A 15,723-nucleotide genomic window follows, 5' to 3' on the forward strand; every position below is an offset into this window, starting at 1 on the left:
TGCTTCGCTTAGGAGAGGGATGGCAAGAAGAAGCTGGGTGTATGCTTCCAGCTGCCAGAGTCTTGTGATAACTTCAGAAAGCTCTCTGGGTGCCGTGGGAGCTTTGGCTCCACTGCCCTGGAGGAAGAAGGAAGCAGGGACAGATTGCCCTCAGATTGCTGCACTCCACGGGGTGCCCCTTTGCAATGTGACTTTGCCCTTCCTCCTGTCCTATTCCTCACCCCCTTGAGTCTGGGCTGGCCCTTGTGACTTGCTCTGGTCAATGGACTATGGCGGAAGTGACGCCATGCTAGTTCTAAGCTTAGGTCTCAAGAGGCCTTGCAGCTTCTACCTTGGCCCTCTTGGAACCCTGCCCTGAGAATCCCGTCTGAGGAAGCCACTGCCGCCTGGTGGAGGATGAGCGGCCACGTGGAGAGGAAGTGAGGTGCCCTAGGCAATGGCACCAACCTCCAGACATGTGGGCCAGGCCAGCTTGGACCTTCCAGCCCTGTCGACCCTCCACATGAGTATAACCCAGTGAGTGAGCCCGGGGTCCACCGGTGAAGAACCGCCCAGCTGACCCATAGAACTGTGAGAAATAGCTAGTGGCTGTTGTCTTATCCACTAAGTTTTTGGGGTGGTTTGTTATGCAGCAATAGACAATTGAAACAAATAATCCCTTTCCTTTCCTTTGACTTTGCCAGCCCTGAAGCCGTCTTTGCTGAGGGGAGGTTGTAGACCCACCCCTCCTGCCTGAGTCTCAGGTGGCACACCTTTGCCCTCATTCCATCCCATGATGCCCCAGCTCTTGACCTGGACACTACCTCCCTCACGGAAGTGGTTCCAGATCTTGGCTGTGCAATGGGATCTTGGTGGAGGTGACTTTAACAAACAAGCATTCTGTTCCAGTTATTTATTATTGCACAACAAATAATCCCCAAATTTAGTGGGTTAGGACAACAGTAACTTACTTTGCTGATAAATGTGCAATTTGCAGAGGGCTTGATGGGGACAGCTGGTTTCTGCTACACATGGTGCCAGCTAGGTGACTCAAAGGCTGGGGGCTGGAATCACCTGAGGTCTGGCTCTTACATTTTGGGCAGTGAGGCTGGCAGTTGGCCGGGAACCCTGCCAGCTGTTGGCCAGAGAGTTTACACGTGGCCTTTCCATGAGGCTACTTGGGCCTCCTCACAACATGGTGCTGGGTTCCTAGAGTGAGCGCCCCAAAGAACAAGGCAGAAGCACATGGAATTTGTATGACCTGGCTTCAGATGTCACCTAGTGTCACTTCCACCCTACTCTGTTGGCTGAGGTGGTCCAAAAGTTCTGTCTGGGTTCAAGGGGGAGGGGACTAGACCCACCATGGGATGTGCAGAGTGTTGACATCACACTGTAAGAAGAGAGGGTGGGAGGGAATCTATTGAGGTGTTTGGAAAATACAATCTATCACCGGTTCCTAAGCCCCACCTCTGGAGAATCAATTCCACAGGTCTGGAGTGAAGCCTCAGGACTGAAGATTTGACATGATCCTGGGTGATTCTCATGCACATCCAGGACCAAGGCTCTTTGGTCTAAGACCTCTCAAGCCTGAGTTCAGGGCTGCCCCATAGGAGATGCTGGGGAGATTGGCTGTTGCACTTGGTAACAAGGTGATCGAGGACCCTTTGGAGCAAAACCAGCCTCAGGCAGCAGGTGGCACCTGACGGGCAGAAGGCCTGCTGTCTTGTCCCAGGGAGGGTGGTGTCACTGACCGGCTCTTGTTAATGGGGTCTTTTGGGAGCTGGTGTATCCTAGTAACCTTTTCCCCTTGCAACCCTGGGTGTGTCTTTTTAGTACTTCCTTGCTTATGGACGGTAGTCTGCAGGCTGCTGGACAGGGTGTCATGGCACTCAGTGGTGAAACTTGAGTCCTTCTCCCCAGGGGACCTCACTGCCATTTGGAGACTTCCCCTCACAGCTGTTCTTAAGGTTGTTTTTTAGACTGATCGAACCTGAGGAATGTCCGAGGGCCCCCGTCAGTGGGCAGTATTCTGGAATACTGGACTACTGTCCCCAGCCCCTGGGGACGGCCTAGGGAGGTGGGCACTGGGAGGCAGGGGGCTTGCGTCCACAGTTTTGCTCTTTGGCCACGGGTAGGTTGTGTCTCAGGTCAGAGCCTCAGTTTCTGCAACAGAGAAGTGTGTGTGGAGATTCCGCGCCCATTCGCTTGAACAAACTACTGCCCAGGGGCTTGGTACCGGGGACCCCGCGCGCCACTCCAGCCTCATCATCCCTTCCCTGAACTTGCCACGTGTTTTCACTCCGCTTGGCCTTTGCATATGCTGTGTCCTCTGCCTGGAATGCCTTCTCTTGCTTTCCTCGCTTGGCAGACCCCACAGTTTGGCTTTTGTCACCTCTTCTGTGAAGCCTGCCCCAACCCCTCTGGGCAGTCGCTTCTGCGATGTGTCCCTCCGCTGCAGCCCCTTTGGTGGTCTGTGGTTTTCTACATCGGGAGCAGCAGCTAGGGGTCTCTTAGACCCCTAGGGGTGGGGGGCAGGGTGCCCGTCAGATAGTCTGGCTTTCGATCCAGTGCTGCCATATATATACCTGTGTGACCTCAGGCAAATCGCTTCACCTCTCTAAGCCTCGTTTTCCTCATCGCTGACTTTGGGGCTCACGATGACTACAAAGAATTCTCATGATATTTGAAGGACGTCAGTGACAGAAGCAGAGAGTCTATGCCAGAGAGGGATGGGGGGTGGGGTGGGGTCGGGTCATCTGAGTTTGCAGAGCCCAGTGCTTCCTTTGCCTTCATCAAAGAACAGGAGGGGGCCGCTGGTGGAGCTGTAGTGGGGAGCTGGCAATGCCTCTCCCCTGTACTGCAGGTAAGGCTCAGGCGCATAATAGGTGCTCACGTTCAGAGCAGGAATTCCTTAAAGACTGAATGGGGGCTTCCCTGGCGGTCCAGTGGTTAAGACTTCGCCTTCCAATGCAGGGGGTGCGGGTTCGATCCCTGGTCGGGGAGCTAAGATGGCACATGCCTCACGGCCAAAAAACCCACAAAAAACCCACAAAACCAAAACATAAAAAGCAGTATTGTAAAACACTCAATAAAGACTTAAAAAATGGTCCACATCCATGGGCTTTCCTGGTGGCGCAGTGGTTGAGAGTCCGCCTGCTGATGCAGGGGACATGGGTTCGTGCCCCGGTCCGGGAGGGTCCCACATGCCGCGGAGCGGCTGGGCCCGTGAGCCATGGCCGCTGAGCCTGCGCGTCCGGAGCCTGTGCTCCGCGACGGGAGAGGCCACAACAGTGAGAGGCCCGCGTACCGCAAAAAAAAGAAAAAAAAAGGTCCACATCTAAAAAAAAAAAAAAAAAAAAGACTGAGTGGATAAGCGAATAACTGAAGGCATGAAGGCAGCTGGTTCTGCATTTGTATACACCTCTCTGCCGGACCTTGTCTGGGCACCTGGCCTGGGACCAGCGGCTGAGGCGGGAAGCCCCGCGGCTGAGGTGGGAAGCCCCGCCCCCAGGAGAGGAGCCCCGCCCCGGGGCTGTGGCCACGCGCGTCTCCTAGCAACCACAGCCAAATATAGCGGCGAGGCGGCTCCTGCGGACTTCCCTACCCGGATGGACAGACCAGGTCCTCTGAGCCTCCTCGGTGAGGAGGCTGTGCCGCTGCTGTGCGAGCTGACCGACGCCGTCGTCTGAGCCCACGCGGCTTCCCAGCGCGTCCGCTCATAGGTGCCGCAGGTACCCCCCCATCCGCCCCGGCCCCCGCTCCAGCTGCGCAGCCCCTTCTTAGCGTTTGCTGGCGTGCGGCGTCCATGGAGGGCGCTTGTGCTCTGAGCCCAGTACTCAGTGCTCGGTCGGGTCTTGCCTCGGGGTCCTCGCCCTCCTTGGCCTCACCAGGCTCTTGCGCGTGCTGTCCCCAAACCAAGGTCATATTGTGCTTTGGCACAGCTAACCCGAGGCCCTCACCCCCACCCCCTCCCTTGTGGTTCTTGGGGAATTGCACTCACCTGGAGCCGGCATTCCAGACGTGCTGAATGATTAACTCTGATCGTGAAAGGAGGAACAGCTGGGGCCGGGAGGACGGGACTCAATTTGGAGACGCTGGCTTTGCTGATTATCACGATTACTGACGGCATCATTCTCTGAGGTTCATCTAATCTTTGTTGAGTGCCCGCTGTGTGCCAGGCAGTGTCTGAGGCCTTGGCTGGTCAGCCCGGAACAGGGCGAGGCACGGGGGGAGGAGGGGGCAGGCAGGCCTTCCCTCCTGGTAGCAATGGTGGTGACGGCAGTGCCTTTATTTCCTTGCAGCCGGGAGTGCCGGCCGCGTGGGCCGCCCTGCAGCATGTGGCCGCGCGCCTGTGGGTGGGAGGATGAGGACCAGGCACGCATGGGGGCCGTGTCCTCCATGGGCAGCTTTGACCAGTCCGGGAGCGAGTGTGAAGTGGAGGAGAACCTGAAGGTTAGGGCCTGGGCCCAGGAGTCGGCCACCGGCCACCAGTGCAGCGGCGAGTCCTCAGAAGCGCCTTCCAGCACCTTCGACTCGGACGTGCCCCACATCGTCCCCTGCAAGTTCATCATCTCTCTGGCCTTCCCAGTGACTGCGGGTAAGTGTGACAGCAGAGAGGGAGTGGACCAGGGACCCTCTCCCAGAAGTGTAGGGCACCTGTGCTCCCTCTGCTGGCTCCCTAAGTAGGGTGGCCAGTGACAGGAGCAGAGGTCAGGAAAGAAACTGCCACTTTAGGGCCCACTGTGGTCCAGGCAAGGAACAGTTGTATGGGCTTCACAGACTCAGTCCTCTCAAAACCCCAAGAAGCAGGTGATGTTATTTCTGCTTTTTGCAGATAAAGAAATGACGGAGAGGTGAAGGCATTTTTTTCCCCCATAAGCTGGTTGTGCATCATCGAATTCCTTGTTTAAATACAGACTCTCAGATTATTGGATCACAACCTCTGAGTGCAGAGGTAATCAGCTACTGCCAAAAAACGCTGTGTAACAAATGCAAACAACTCCCCGTTTCATTGGCTTCAAACAGAAATGCCTGGGTGAGCGGGCCAGCTGATCTAGGCTGGGCTTCCTGCAGTAGCTCTGCCTTGCTTCCGTCTCTCTCATCCTCCTCTCGGATGTGTGGGCAACCCAGACGCATTCCTGTCTTGGAAAGGCAGGGCACAAAAGAGGGCAAGCCCAGTCACCCCAGCACTCTTCAGGTCTTTGGACACCTCCCACCTGCAGACATTTTATTGGCCAAAGCAAGGCACATGGTTGAACCCCAAGATTAAGGGCAGAGAAAAGTGCTCCACTTTTTTTAAGGTAGACTATCTTTTTTTTAATATCAGCTTTTTAAATGAAATATAGTTAATTTACAATGTTGTCTTAGTTTCAAGTGTACAGCAAAGTGATTCAGTCATATATGTTCTTTTTCAGATTTTTTTCCATTGTAGGTTATTACAAGATATGGAGTATAGTTCCCTGTGCTATACAGTAGGTCTTTGTTGTTTATCAATTTTATATATAGTGGTGTGTATATGTTAATTCCAACCTCCTAATTTATCTCCCCTCCCCTACTATCCCTTTTGGTAACCATAAGTTTGTTTTCTATGTCTGTGAGTCTAATTCTGTTTTGTAAATAAGTTCATTTGTTTCATTTTTTTAGGTTCTGCATCTAAGTGATATCATATAATATTTGTCTTTGTCTGAGTTATTTCACTTAATGTGATCATCTCTAGGTCCATCCATGTTTCTGCAAATGACATTATTTCATTCTTTTCATGGCTGAGTAATATTCCATTGTATATATATACCACATCTTCTTTATCCATTCTTCTGTCAATGGACATTTAGGTTGCTTCCATGTCTTGGCTATTGTCTACAGTGCTGCTATGAACACTGAGGTGCATGTATCTTTTTGAATTAGAGTTTTCTCCAGATCTATGCCCAGGAATGGGATTGCAGGATCATATGGTAACTCTATTTTTAGTTTTTTAATGAACCTCCATACTGTTCTCCACAGTGGCTGCACCAATTTACATTCCCACCAACAGTGTAGGAGGGTTCCCTTTTCTCCACACCTTCTCCAGCATTTACTGTTGGTGGATTTTTTTTTTTTTTTTTTTTTTGCTGTATGCGGACCTCTCACTATTGTGGCCTCTCCCATTGTGGAGCACAGGCTCTGGACACGCAGGCTCAGTGGCCATGGCTCACGGGCCCAGCCGCTCCGTGGCATGTGGGATCTTCCCGGACTGGGGCACGAACCTGTGTCCCCTGCATCGGCAGGTGGACTCTCAACCACTGTGCCACCAGGGAAGCCCTGTTTGTGGATTTTCTTTTTTTCTTTTTTTTTTTTGCGGTACGTGGGCCTCTCACTGTTGTGGCCTCTCCCGTTGTGGAGCACAGGCTCCGGACACACAGGCTAAGTGGCCATGGCTCACGGGCCCAGCCTCTCCATGACATGTGGGATCTTCCTGGACTGGGGCACGAACCCATGTCCCCTGCATCGGCAGGCGGACTCTCAACCACTGCACCACCAGGGAAGCCCCTGTTTGTGGATTTTTTTTTTTTTTTTTTTTTTTGCGGTACACGGGCCTCTTACTGTTGTGGCCTCTCCCGTTGCGGGAGCACAGCCTCTGGACACGCAGGCTCAGTGGCCATGGCTCACAGGCCCAGCCGCTCCACGGCATGTGGGATCTTCCCGGTCCGAGGCACGAACCCACGTCCCCTGCATCGGCAGGCGGACTCTCAACCACTGCGCCACCAGGGAAGCCCCTGTTTGTGGATTTTTAATGATGGCCATTCTGACTGGTGTGAGGTGATGCCTCATTGTAGTTTCAATTTTTCATTTCTCGAATAATGAGTGACATTGAGCATCTTTTCCTGTGCTTGCTGGCCAACTATATGTCTTCTTGGAGAAATGTCTACTTATGTCTTCTGCCCATTTTTTCATTGCGTTGTTTGTTTTTTTGATATTGAGCTGCATGAGTTGTTTGTAAATTTTGGAAATTAATCCCTTGTTGGTATCATCATTTGCAAATATTTGCTCCCAGACCTTAGGTTTTCTTTTCATTTTGTTTATGGTTTCATTTGCTGTGTAAAGGCTTTTAAGCTGAATTAGGTCCCATTTGTTTATTTTTGTTTTTATTTCCATCACTCTAGAAGACGGATCCAAAAAAATATTGCTGCGATTTATGTCAAAGAGTGTTCTGCCTCTGTTTTCCTCTAGGAGTTTTATAGTATCCTGTCTTACGTGTAGCTCTTTAATCAACTTTGAGTTTGTTTTTGTGTTAGAGAATGTTCTAAGTTCATTCTTTTACACGTAGCTGTCCAGTTTTTCCAGCACCACTTACCACTTATTGAAGAGACTGTCTTATCTCCAATGTATATTCTTGCCTCCTTTGTCATAGATTAATTGACCATAAATGCATGGGTTTGTTTCTGGGCTTTCTATCCTGTTCCGTTAATCTCTGTGTCTGTTTTTGTGCCAGTACCATACTGTTTTGATCACTGTAGCTTTGTTGTATAGTCTGAAGTCAGGGAGCATGATTCCTCCAGCTCCATTCTTTCTCAAGATTTCAGGGTCTTTTGTGTTTCCATACAAATTAAAAAATTTTTTGTTCTAGTTCTGTGAAAAATGCCATTGACAGTTTGATAGGGATTGTGTTGAATCTGTGGATTGCCTTAGATATTATGGTCATTTTAACAATATTGACTCTTCCAATCCAAGAACATGTGGTATATCTTTCCATCTGTTTGTGACGTCTTTGATTTCTTTCATCAGTGTCTTATAGTTTTTGGAGTACAGGTCTTTTGCCTCCTTAGGTAGGTGTATTCCTAGATATATCAAGAAGTACTCCGTTTTTTTTTTTTTTTTTTTTTTTTTTTTTTTTTTTGCGTTATGCGGGCCTCTCACTGTTGTGGCCTCTCCCCTTGCGGAGCGCAGGCTCCGGACGCACAGGCTCAGCGGCCATGGCTCATGGGCCTAGCCGCTCTGCGGCATGTGGGATCTTCCCAGACCGGGGCACGAACCCGTGTCCCCTGCATCGGCAGGCGGACTCTCAACCACTGCGCCACCAGGGAAGCCCAGTACTCCGTTTTTTGATATGTCTTTTTTTGTTGTTCTGCCTGAAATATCTCCCCATGATGATTAATTTCAACTTTTCCTTTTAGTTCTGTTGATGGTTGCTTCAGATATTTTGGAGGCTATTTGGTTGGGTGTATACCATGTTTTAGAATTGACCTATCTTCCAGGCGAATTGAATTTTTGGTCATTGTGTGTGACCTCCTCTATCCATAATGGTGCTTTTTATCTTTGGTCGGTTGATATCAAGCAAAAGAGTCTGGGAAAAGACATCTGCAAATACCACCCAAAAGAAAACTGGTGCTTATTTGATTACCTTTAATCCTCACATCTCTTGCAGCATCTCCTAGATTTGTTTTTCTTAGTTTGGCACTTATTCCAAAGGCGTTTACAAAATAGATTGCTGTGCAGCTCAACTTATGAGACCTTGCCTGAGAGTATTTTTGTGATGCCAGTACCTTCGAAGGATCTATCTTTGGCTGGATATAAAATTCTAGCTTCAATGTTTTTTCATTCAATACATAAATAGTTATGAATTTATTTATGAATGTTTATGTAAGTTGTTTACTTAAGAGAAATGAGTTCCTATGTATCCTGTTCTACAACTTGCTCTTTAAAAATTTGATGGCACCTCTTAGATATCTTACAGGATATGAGCAGACCTGGTTTTACTTTGTTGTCATTTGTTTTAAACACCTATATAGTATTCCATCGTATGTGTCTAATTTATCCTACCCTGTATTGATGGGGTTTTTTGGGTTTTTTTAAACCTTCCTCTTACTGTCGAGATTAGGGGCAGGCAGGTAAGTGCCTACAGTAAAAAAAATTTAAGGAGATGCTCACCTCAGAGTCACGCGCTATAATTCCACACACTGGCTTCCAGCCCTGGGGCTGCTCCTCTGGTGGCTGGGAGGACCGGACATTCATCTTAACTCCAAGTGGGCGGCAGTGGGGAGTCTGCACACGGCACCTCCTCCAGCCTTGGGCTCTTCTTGGTTCCGGGGAATCGTGGAGACGGGTCTGCTTTCCCACGTGAGGTTAGAGCAAGTCTCATTACATCTGTGTCTTCTAGGTCACAAAGGAAAATGTTCAAGTTTGGTTGAAAAATACAGGAGACAGCCTCAAATGGACAAACCTATTGCAAAGGTTCGCCATTACTACCACATAGAATACTTCCTCCTGCCTGATGATGGGGAGCCTAAAAAGGTCGATGTGGTGGTGTTTCCAGCCTTGGCCAAAGTGTTCCTGGATTCAGGAATAAAGGTGAGAGAGAGAGAGAGAGAGAGAGAGAGAGAGAGAGAGAGAGAGTGTGTGTGTGTGTGTGTGTGTGTGTGTGTGTGTGTGTGTGTGTGTGTGTGTGGCCTTGCATATAGTCTGATACCCACAAGAAATAGCAAGAGCCACAAAGGATGCTCACTTCCCCTGGAACTTGCTAGAAATGTAGGATCTTTGTCGCCACTCTAGGCCTACTGAATGGGAATCTGCACAGACCTAATAATATTGATAGCAGCTCTATGATTTTCTATGAAGGTATTTTTACCTAATAATTTCTTTGGTGTTTCAAAAGTTTTGGCAGCTCTTGTTATTTCTTTCTCTGTGTACACGTGAGTATGTGTGTGTGTGCACACCCGCCACCTGCACACACACGCACACTCCCGCCTGGGGCAGGGCTCTGGGTCAGGATGGGGAGTCCCTGGGAGGGACACTCTTTGCAGGGAATTGCTTTTACTTTATTTTTCCGAGCAACCCAGAGGCGTGCAGGCCCCTGTCTGTGGCACCCATTTCCTGATTCCCTATGTGAGTTGGGAGCCAGGAGGGAGTGGGATGCACAGACAGACAAGCGGAAGGCAGGGCCTGCCACATCGTGGCAGCGGTCAGATCTTGGCCTCTGAGCTTTCAACACTGAGAGTCTCTTGTCCTTTTACACAGACCATCAGGCCATGGCAAGAAGGGGACAAGGTCTGGGTGTCGTGGACCCAAAGTTTTAACATCAACATGACAAAGGAGTTACTAAAGAAAATAAATTTTCACAAAATCACCTTGAGGCTCTGGGACACCAAGGACAAGGTTTCGAAAAAAGCCAAGCATTATCGATTAAAACCTTCTGGGTTTCTGGAAGATGCAGGATCTTTTGGTAAGTCAGTCATTAATGTTTTTTTTTGTGGTACGCGGGCCTCTCACTGTTGTGGCCTCTCCCGTTGCGGAGCACAGGCTCCGCACGTGCAGGCCCAGTGGCCATGGCTCACGGGCCCAGCCTCTCCACGGCGTGTGGGATCTTCCTGGACCAGGGCATGAACACGTGTCCCCTGCATCGGCAGGCAGACTCTCAACCGCTGCGCCACCAAGAAAGCCCCAGTCAGGCATTAATGTTTGATTTGAAATGTGTCCGGAGGCATGTGGCTTCTCACCGGTAACAGCAGAAAAGCCAGCCAGCATCTCCTCGTTTGGTGCATCTGGTTTCCCTGGGGTCCACACTGGTTTCTGTCGGTGCAGTGACACCCCCTCCCTCCAGGACACGTGCGGCGATGGGAAGGGCGCCCCAAGTCTGTGTGCCGCCCGTCAGCCACCACTCCGGGCAGTGCTGAAGCGGGCACTCACCACCGGCCTGTGTCCCAGGATGAGTCTGGTGTGCTTCCTAAACAAAAAAATTAGCAGCTATTAAGAAACGAAAGAGAAAACTCAGAAGTCCCACAGCCCTGTTTCCATTAGGCCCTTCAGACTCTTCCTCGTGTAAAGATTGTATCAGTGCCAGAAAGTCTCCTTTCAAACTCCACTCAGGACAGAGGCCTAGGTTGAAGTCACGCAGCTGAATTGAACCCTGTCTCCATCCTGAGCTAATGGTGACCTTGGGCACCTACTTCATCTGGCCAGATGCCTGAGGGCAGGGTGGTGGGAGTGCGCCCCCTCCCCCTGCAATAAGGGGGATTGCATTGTGTAGAGGGAATTTTTTTTTTAGAAGATGTTGGGGGTAGGAGTTTATTAATTTATTTTTGCTGTGTTGGGTCTTCGTTTCTGTGCGAGGGCTTTCTCTAGTTGTGGCAAGGGGGGGCCACTCTTCATCGCGGTGCACGGGCCTCTCACTATCGCGGCCTTTCTTGTGGGGGAGCATAGGCTGCAGACGCGCAGGCTCAGTAGTTGTGGCTCACGGGCCCAGTTACTCCGCGGCATGTGGGATCCTCCCATACCAGGGCTCGAACCCGTGTCCCCTGCATTAGCAGGCAGATTCTCAACCACTGTGCCACCAGGGAAGCCCCTGTAGAGGGAATTTTAAAACTATAATAAAATGCTGCCACTTAAAATATGGAGTGGCATTCTTGTAAGATACATCCCAGTTTTCAGAGATATTAGAAGGTAAAGTCGACGTGCTTCAGAGAATGGGTGGAATGAGGTGCTGTTACGGCTGCTGATCGCGGCTTCCAGACAAGTACAACCCTCCCCACTTTCCATGAGCAAAGTAGGCCTGGACTTGCTTGTAGCGAGAGGCAGCGCCAGAATCAGAACCCAGTTTTGCGTGACTGGAAAGTTTCTTCTCCGGTTTCCAGCCTGCCCTCCTCAAAGAGCCTTCCTGACCCTGGGGGCTTGGGGCTTCCGAGTTTTAATCTTTCATTGCTATCCCGGGTTTCTTACCCTCGGCAGTGTTGGCATCTTGGGTCGGATTGTTCCTTGTTGCAGGGGCCGTCCTGGGCACTGGAGGACTGTTAGCAGCATCCCTGACCTCTACCCACTAGACGCCAGGACTAGCCTCCCAGCTGTGACAACTAGAAATTTCTTCAGACATTGTCCGCAGGTGCAAAATTGCCCCTGGCTGAAAATCACTGATTTGCCTCTAAACTACTAGTCCTGGGTGAGAAAATGGGATTCAAGTTCTCTTTTCTCACTTGGACCAAAGGAAAGACCCGTGTTCTCAGAGCGTGGGCTCTAAACCACCTTCATTGGATGCACTTGGAGTGCAGCCTCAATGCAGATTCCAGGGCCTGCCCCAGAGCTGCCGAGCCCAAACTTCTGGTAAACATCTGCCTGGCAGGGGGCTTACCCTGGAGCAGAGGTGCCAGGGTGGGTGTACCAGGAGGACTTCCTGGAGAAGGGGCCATGGAGACAAGTTTGGAAGGGTAAATGGAATCAGCTGGCCGGAAAAGGGAGGAGGACGGGTGTCACGGGTCCTTCAGTGAGGGCCCATGGGCCTTTTGCTGTGAGCGTCATTGGGGTCACTGCTCCTCCTTGAACCCTGTCCCACGCCTGGCATCACTGCCTCTTAAGTTAACTAATTTTTTTCCGTTAAAAATATAAGTGTGTATTCACTTTGCAAAACAATTTAGACGTAGATTAGCCAAAAGGAGAAAAAATTAAAATCATATGATGTCTGAGCAGAGACAGCCATTGCTAACATTTTCCTGTGCATTTTACAACTGGGTACAAAATTTTAACAAAGACGGATCCAGTGTACATACTGTCTTAAGTCCTGCCTTTTTCCACTTAAGAAGTTATCTTCTTTTTTTTATTATTTTGGAGGAGCTTTTTTTTTTTTTTTTTTGCGGTATGTGGGCTTCTCACTGTTGTGGCCTCTCCCGTTGCGGAGCACAGGCTCCAGACCCGCAGGCTCAGCGGCCGTGGCTCATGGGCCCAGCCGCTTCGCGGCATGTGGGATCCTCCTGGACTAGGGCATGAACCCGTGTCCCCTGCATCGGCAGGCGGACTCTCAACCACTGCGCCACCAGGGAAGCCCTGGAGGAGCTTTCTTTAATCAATATTTTTTTAATTGAAGTATAGTTGATTTATAATGTTCACTGCTGTACACTAAAGTGATTCAGTTATTTGTGTATACATTTTTCATTTTAAAAATATTCTTTTCCATTATGGTTTATCATAGGATATTGACTGTAGTTCCCTGTGCTCTACAGTAGGGCCTTGTTGCTATCCATTCTATATATAATAGTTTACATCTGTTAACCCTAAACTCTCAATCCTTCCCTCCCCCAACCGTCTGCCCCTTGGCAACCACCAGTCTGTTCTCTGTGTCTGTGAGTCTGTTTCTGTTTCATAGACAGGTTCATTTGTGTCATATTTTAGATTCCACATACGAGTGATATCATACGGCATTTGTCATTCTCTTTGTTGGCTGCTGCTGTGTGCGTGCAAAGCCCCACACTGATGGACGTGGAAGACACGGAGGGGTGTCACCCTTGCTGGGGATTGTCCTCACTTTGGTAAAGGATCAGCTCTCTGACCACAGGAGAGTGACTTAATCGTCAATAAAATGGGAAGGTGGTGATGCCTTTCTTAGAGTGCAGCGTGAACATCAAATGCAACAACAGATACCGAGTGCTTAGTGACCTAGTTTGGGAGAAGCCATTGCCAGTTGAGGTTTGCATTTCCTGGTGTTTTGAAGCAGCTCCCCAGGCAGCAGCTCCAGGAGGGCAGCGGCCTTGCCTCCCTTATTCGTCCAGCACCAGGAGAGTGATTGTCACAGCGTGGCTATCAGTGTGTATTTCTGATTGAGTCCATGTTGCTTTCTTCTCCTGCATTCTAGAGGAGGTGAAACATTTGGTTTTAAGTCAGAGAAGATCATCTGAACAGGGCATTCACGTCAAAGAGAAGCTGCGTCAGGACCACACACCAGGGAAGCCAGAAAAAGCAAGAAAATGCTTAAGGTCTGGACATGGTGAGTGGAGACCCCGGCAGGGAAGGTGGTTGGTTGGCGTAGCTGGAGTGGCGCATGTGCACTGGAGTCCGCCCCGCGTGTGCCGTGGCTGCACTGCGCCTCTTCACCCTCCGAAGCGGGCGCGGCTCTCCCTGTGCGACTCTTTCATCGTGGATTCTTGCTCTTTCATTTTTGTGACTTACCAAAACAAAAACAAAAACAAAAACAACCCTTTCCTAGCCGTAGAAGTTAGGTACATCTTTTTTTGTTTGTTTTTTAGAATATTCAGTGAATATGCTGGGTTGGCCAAAAAGTTCGCTCGGGTTTTTCCGTAACATGTTATAAAACCGTCTATCGTGCTGTGACCAGGAACGAACGTGATAGTTTCGTTTTCATATTATGGCAACTCTTTTGTTTTTGTGCTAAGATTTTTTTTTTACATGGATGAAGTTATTCTGGACACATAATCTTCTGTTCTGAGATTACTCCATCACATGCACTGTCCTGTTTCCTTCAGAACTTTCCGTAAACTTCATCTGTGGTGACTTTGTAATATTTCCTCTGCTGGCGGCACTGTAATGTGCTTAACTATTCCCTGTTGGTGGGAACTTAGGAATCTTGGGGGGGGGTGTTCAGTATTCTCTACGGTGCTGAAGTGGACAGTTGAACAGATGATAGACTTTTCTTCTTTTTTGTTCTCTGGGGGGTTAGATAAGGACCTAGAGGCCTTCTCTTGCCTCCATTTGTCCAAAGTAACCATAGTTATTCTGTGTATTCATTCATTACTCACGTATTATTGACAGACCTTTTTACTGAATGCTTGAGGACTGTTCCCCATGGGGCTGGCATTGCATGTGCCTTAGTGAAATCGTATAGAACAGGAAGTTTCGCGACGCTGGCTAATATTACTGGCTTTACACCCAGCAGAAAAGGCAACTCTTCCCAAGACCACCGAGGACGATGAAGAGCTGCTCAGGATGGAAGATCTTGACACAGTACAGTAAGGATGGCCCTGTGTTATTTTGCGGTGTGGGAGTGGAACCCCCTCTTGTACTTGCCCCACAGATTCTCACCCAGCGTCATGTCGATTTTTGGTAACTTCAGTTATGTTCGATCTCACGCAGTCCAGCTGAGATGAACGGAACGGAGAGAGAGGCATGCTGTGCCTTTGAGTGTGTGTTGTGCATCGGGCACCATGCTTTTGTGTGCGTTACTGTATCGCATTTAATCATCAGCATTATCACTCTGTGGGGTGGTATTACCATCTCCATGTTCTCCATAAAGTGACTGAGAGGTTACGTGATTTTTACAAAGTTATAAAAGTAGAATTCTTGGTCATCTTGAGAGTGTTGGTAACGCCAGGATCCCAGCCCACACCTTCAGATGACTGAGTCCACAGCCTTTCCTGTTGAGAGTGCGGTTGCTCTTGGAGCCTCCTGTAGCCTAATGAGGGTCCAGCGAAGGAGGCTTCTCAGATGCCGTGGGGAGTCAGGGAGAATGCAGGCCCAGCTGGTGGCTTGACGGGATAGGATGGGAAGAACCAGAGAACATGTCATTTTTTTCGAAAATTTTATTGAATTATAGTTGATTTACAATGTTGTGTTAATTTCTTCTGTACAGCAACGTGACTCAGAACATGTTTTAAAGTGTCGATTAAAATTTTTTTTGCAGGAGTTTACAGATTAATTTGGGGAGAATGGACTTTTTTCCCCCCAAGAATATATATATATATATATATATATATATATTTAACATCTTTATTGGAATATAATTGCTTTACAATGGTGTGTTAGTTTCTGCTTTATAACAAAGTGAATCAGCTATACATATACATGTATCCCCATATCTCTTCCCTCTTGCGTCTCCCTGCCTCCCACCCTCCCTATCCCACCCCTCTAGGTGGTCACAAAGCACTGAGCTGATCTCCCTGTGCAATGTGGCTGCTTCCCACTAGCTATCTATTTTACGTTTGGTAGTGTATATATGTCCATGCCACTCTCTTGCTTTGTCACAGCTTACCCTTCCCCCTCCCCGTGTCCTCAAGT

General features: G+C 49.3%; 1 protein-coding gene across 1 annotated transcript in view; it reads left to right on the plus strand.

Annotated features, from left to right (window-relative positions):
* The first annotated feature begins 3,523 nt into the window (after window positions 1-3,523).
* Window positions 3,524-15,723, plus strand: part of CFAP92 (cilia and flagella associated protein 92 (putative)) — a 172,239-nt gene continuing 160,039 nt past the window's right edge. Inside the window, 6 exon segments of the mRNA XM_081246471.1 lie at window positions 3,524-3,710; window positions 4,281-4,576; window positions 9,113-9,303; window positions 9,970-10,174; window positions 13,568-13,699; window positions 14,603-14,678. Of these exon segments, the coding sequence (XP_081102597.1) occupies window positions 4,360-4,576; window positions 9,113-9,303; window positions 9,970-10,174; window positions 13,568-13,699; window positions 14,603-14,678 (821 nt within the window). The 5' untranslated portion in view covers window positions 3,524-3,710; window positions 4,281-4,359.

This window comes from Mesoplodon bidens, assembly GCF_964165515.1.
Source record: "Mesoplodon bidens genome assembly, chromosome: 10".
In the NCBI taxonomy this organism is placed as follows: Eukaryota; Metazoa; Chordata; class Mammalia; order Artiodactyla; family Ziphiidae; genus Mesoplodon; species Mesoplodon bidens.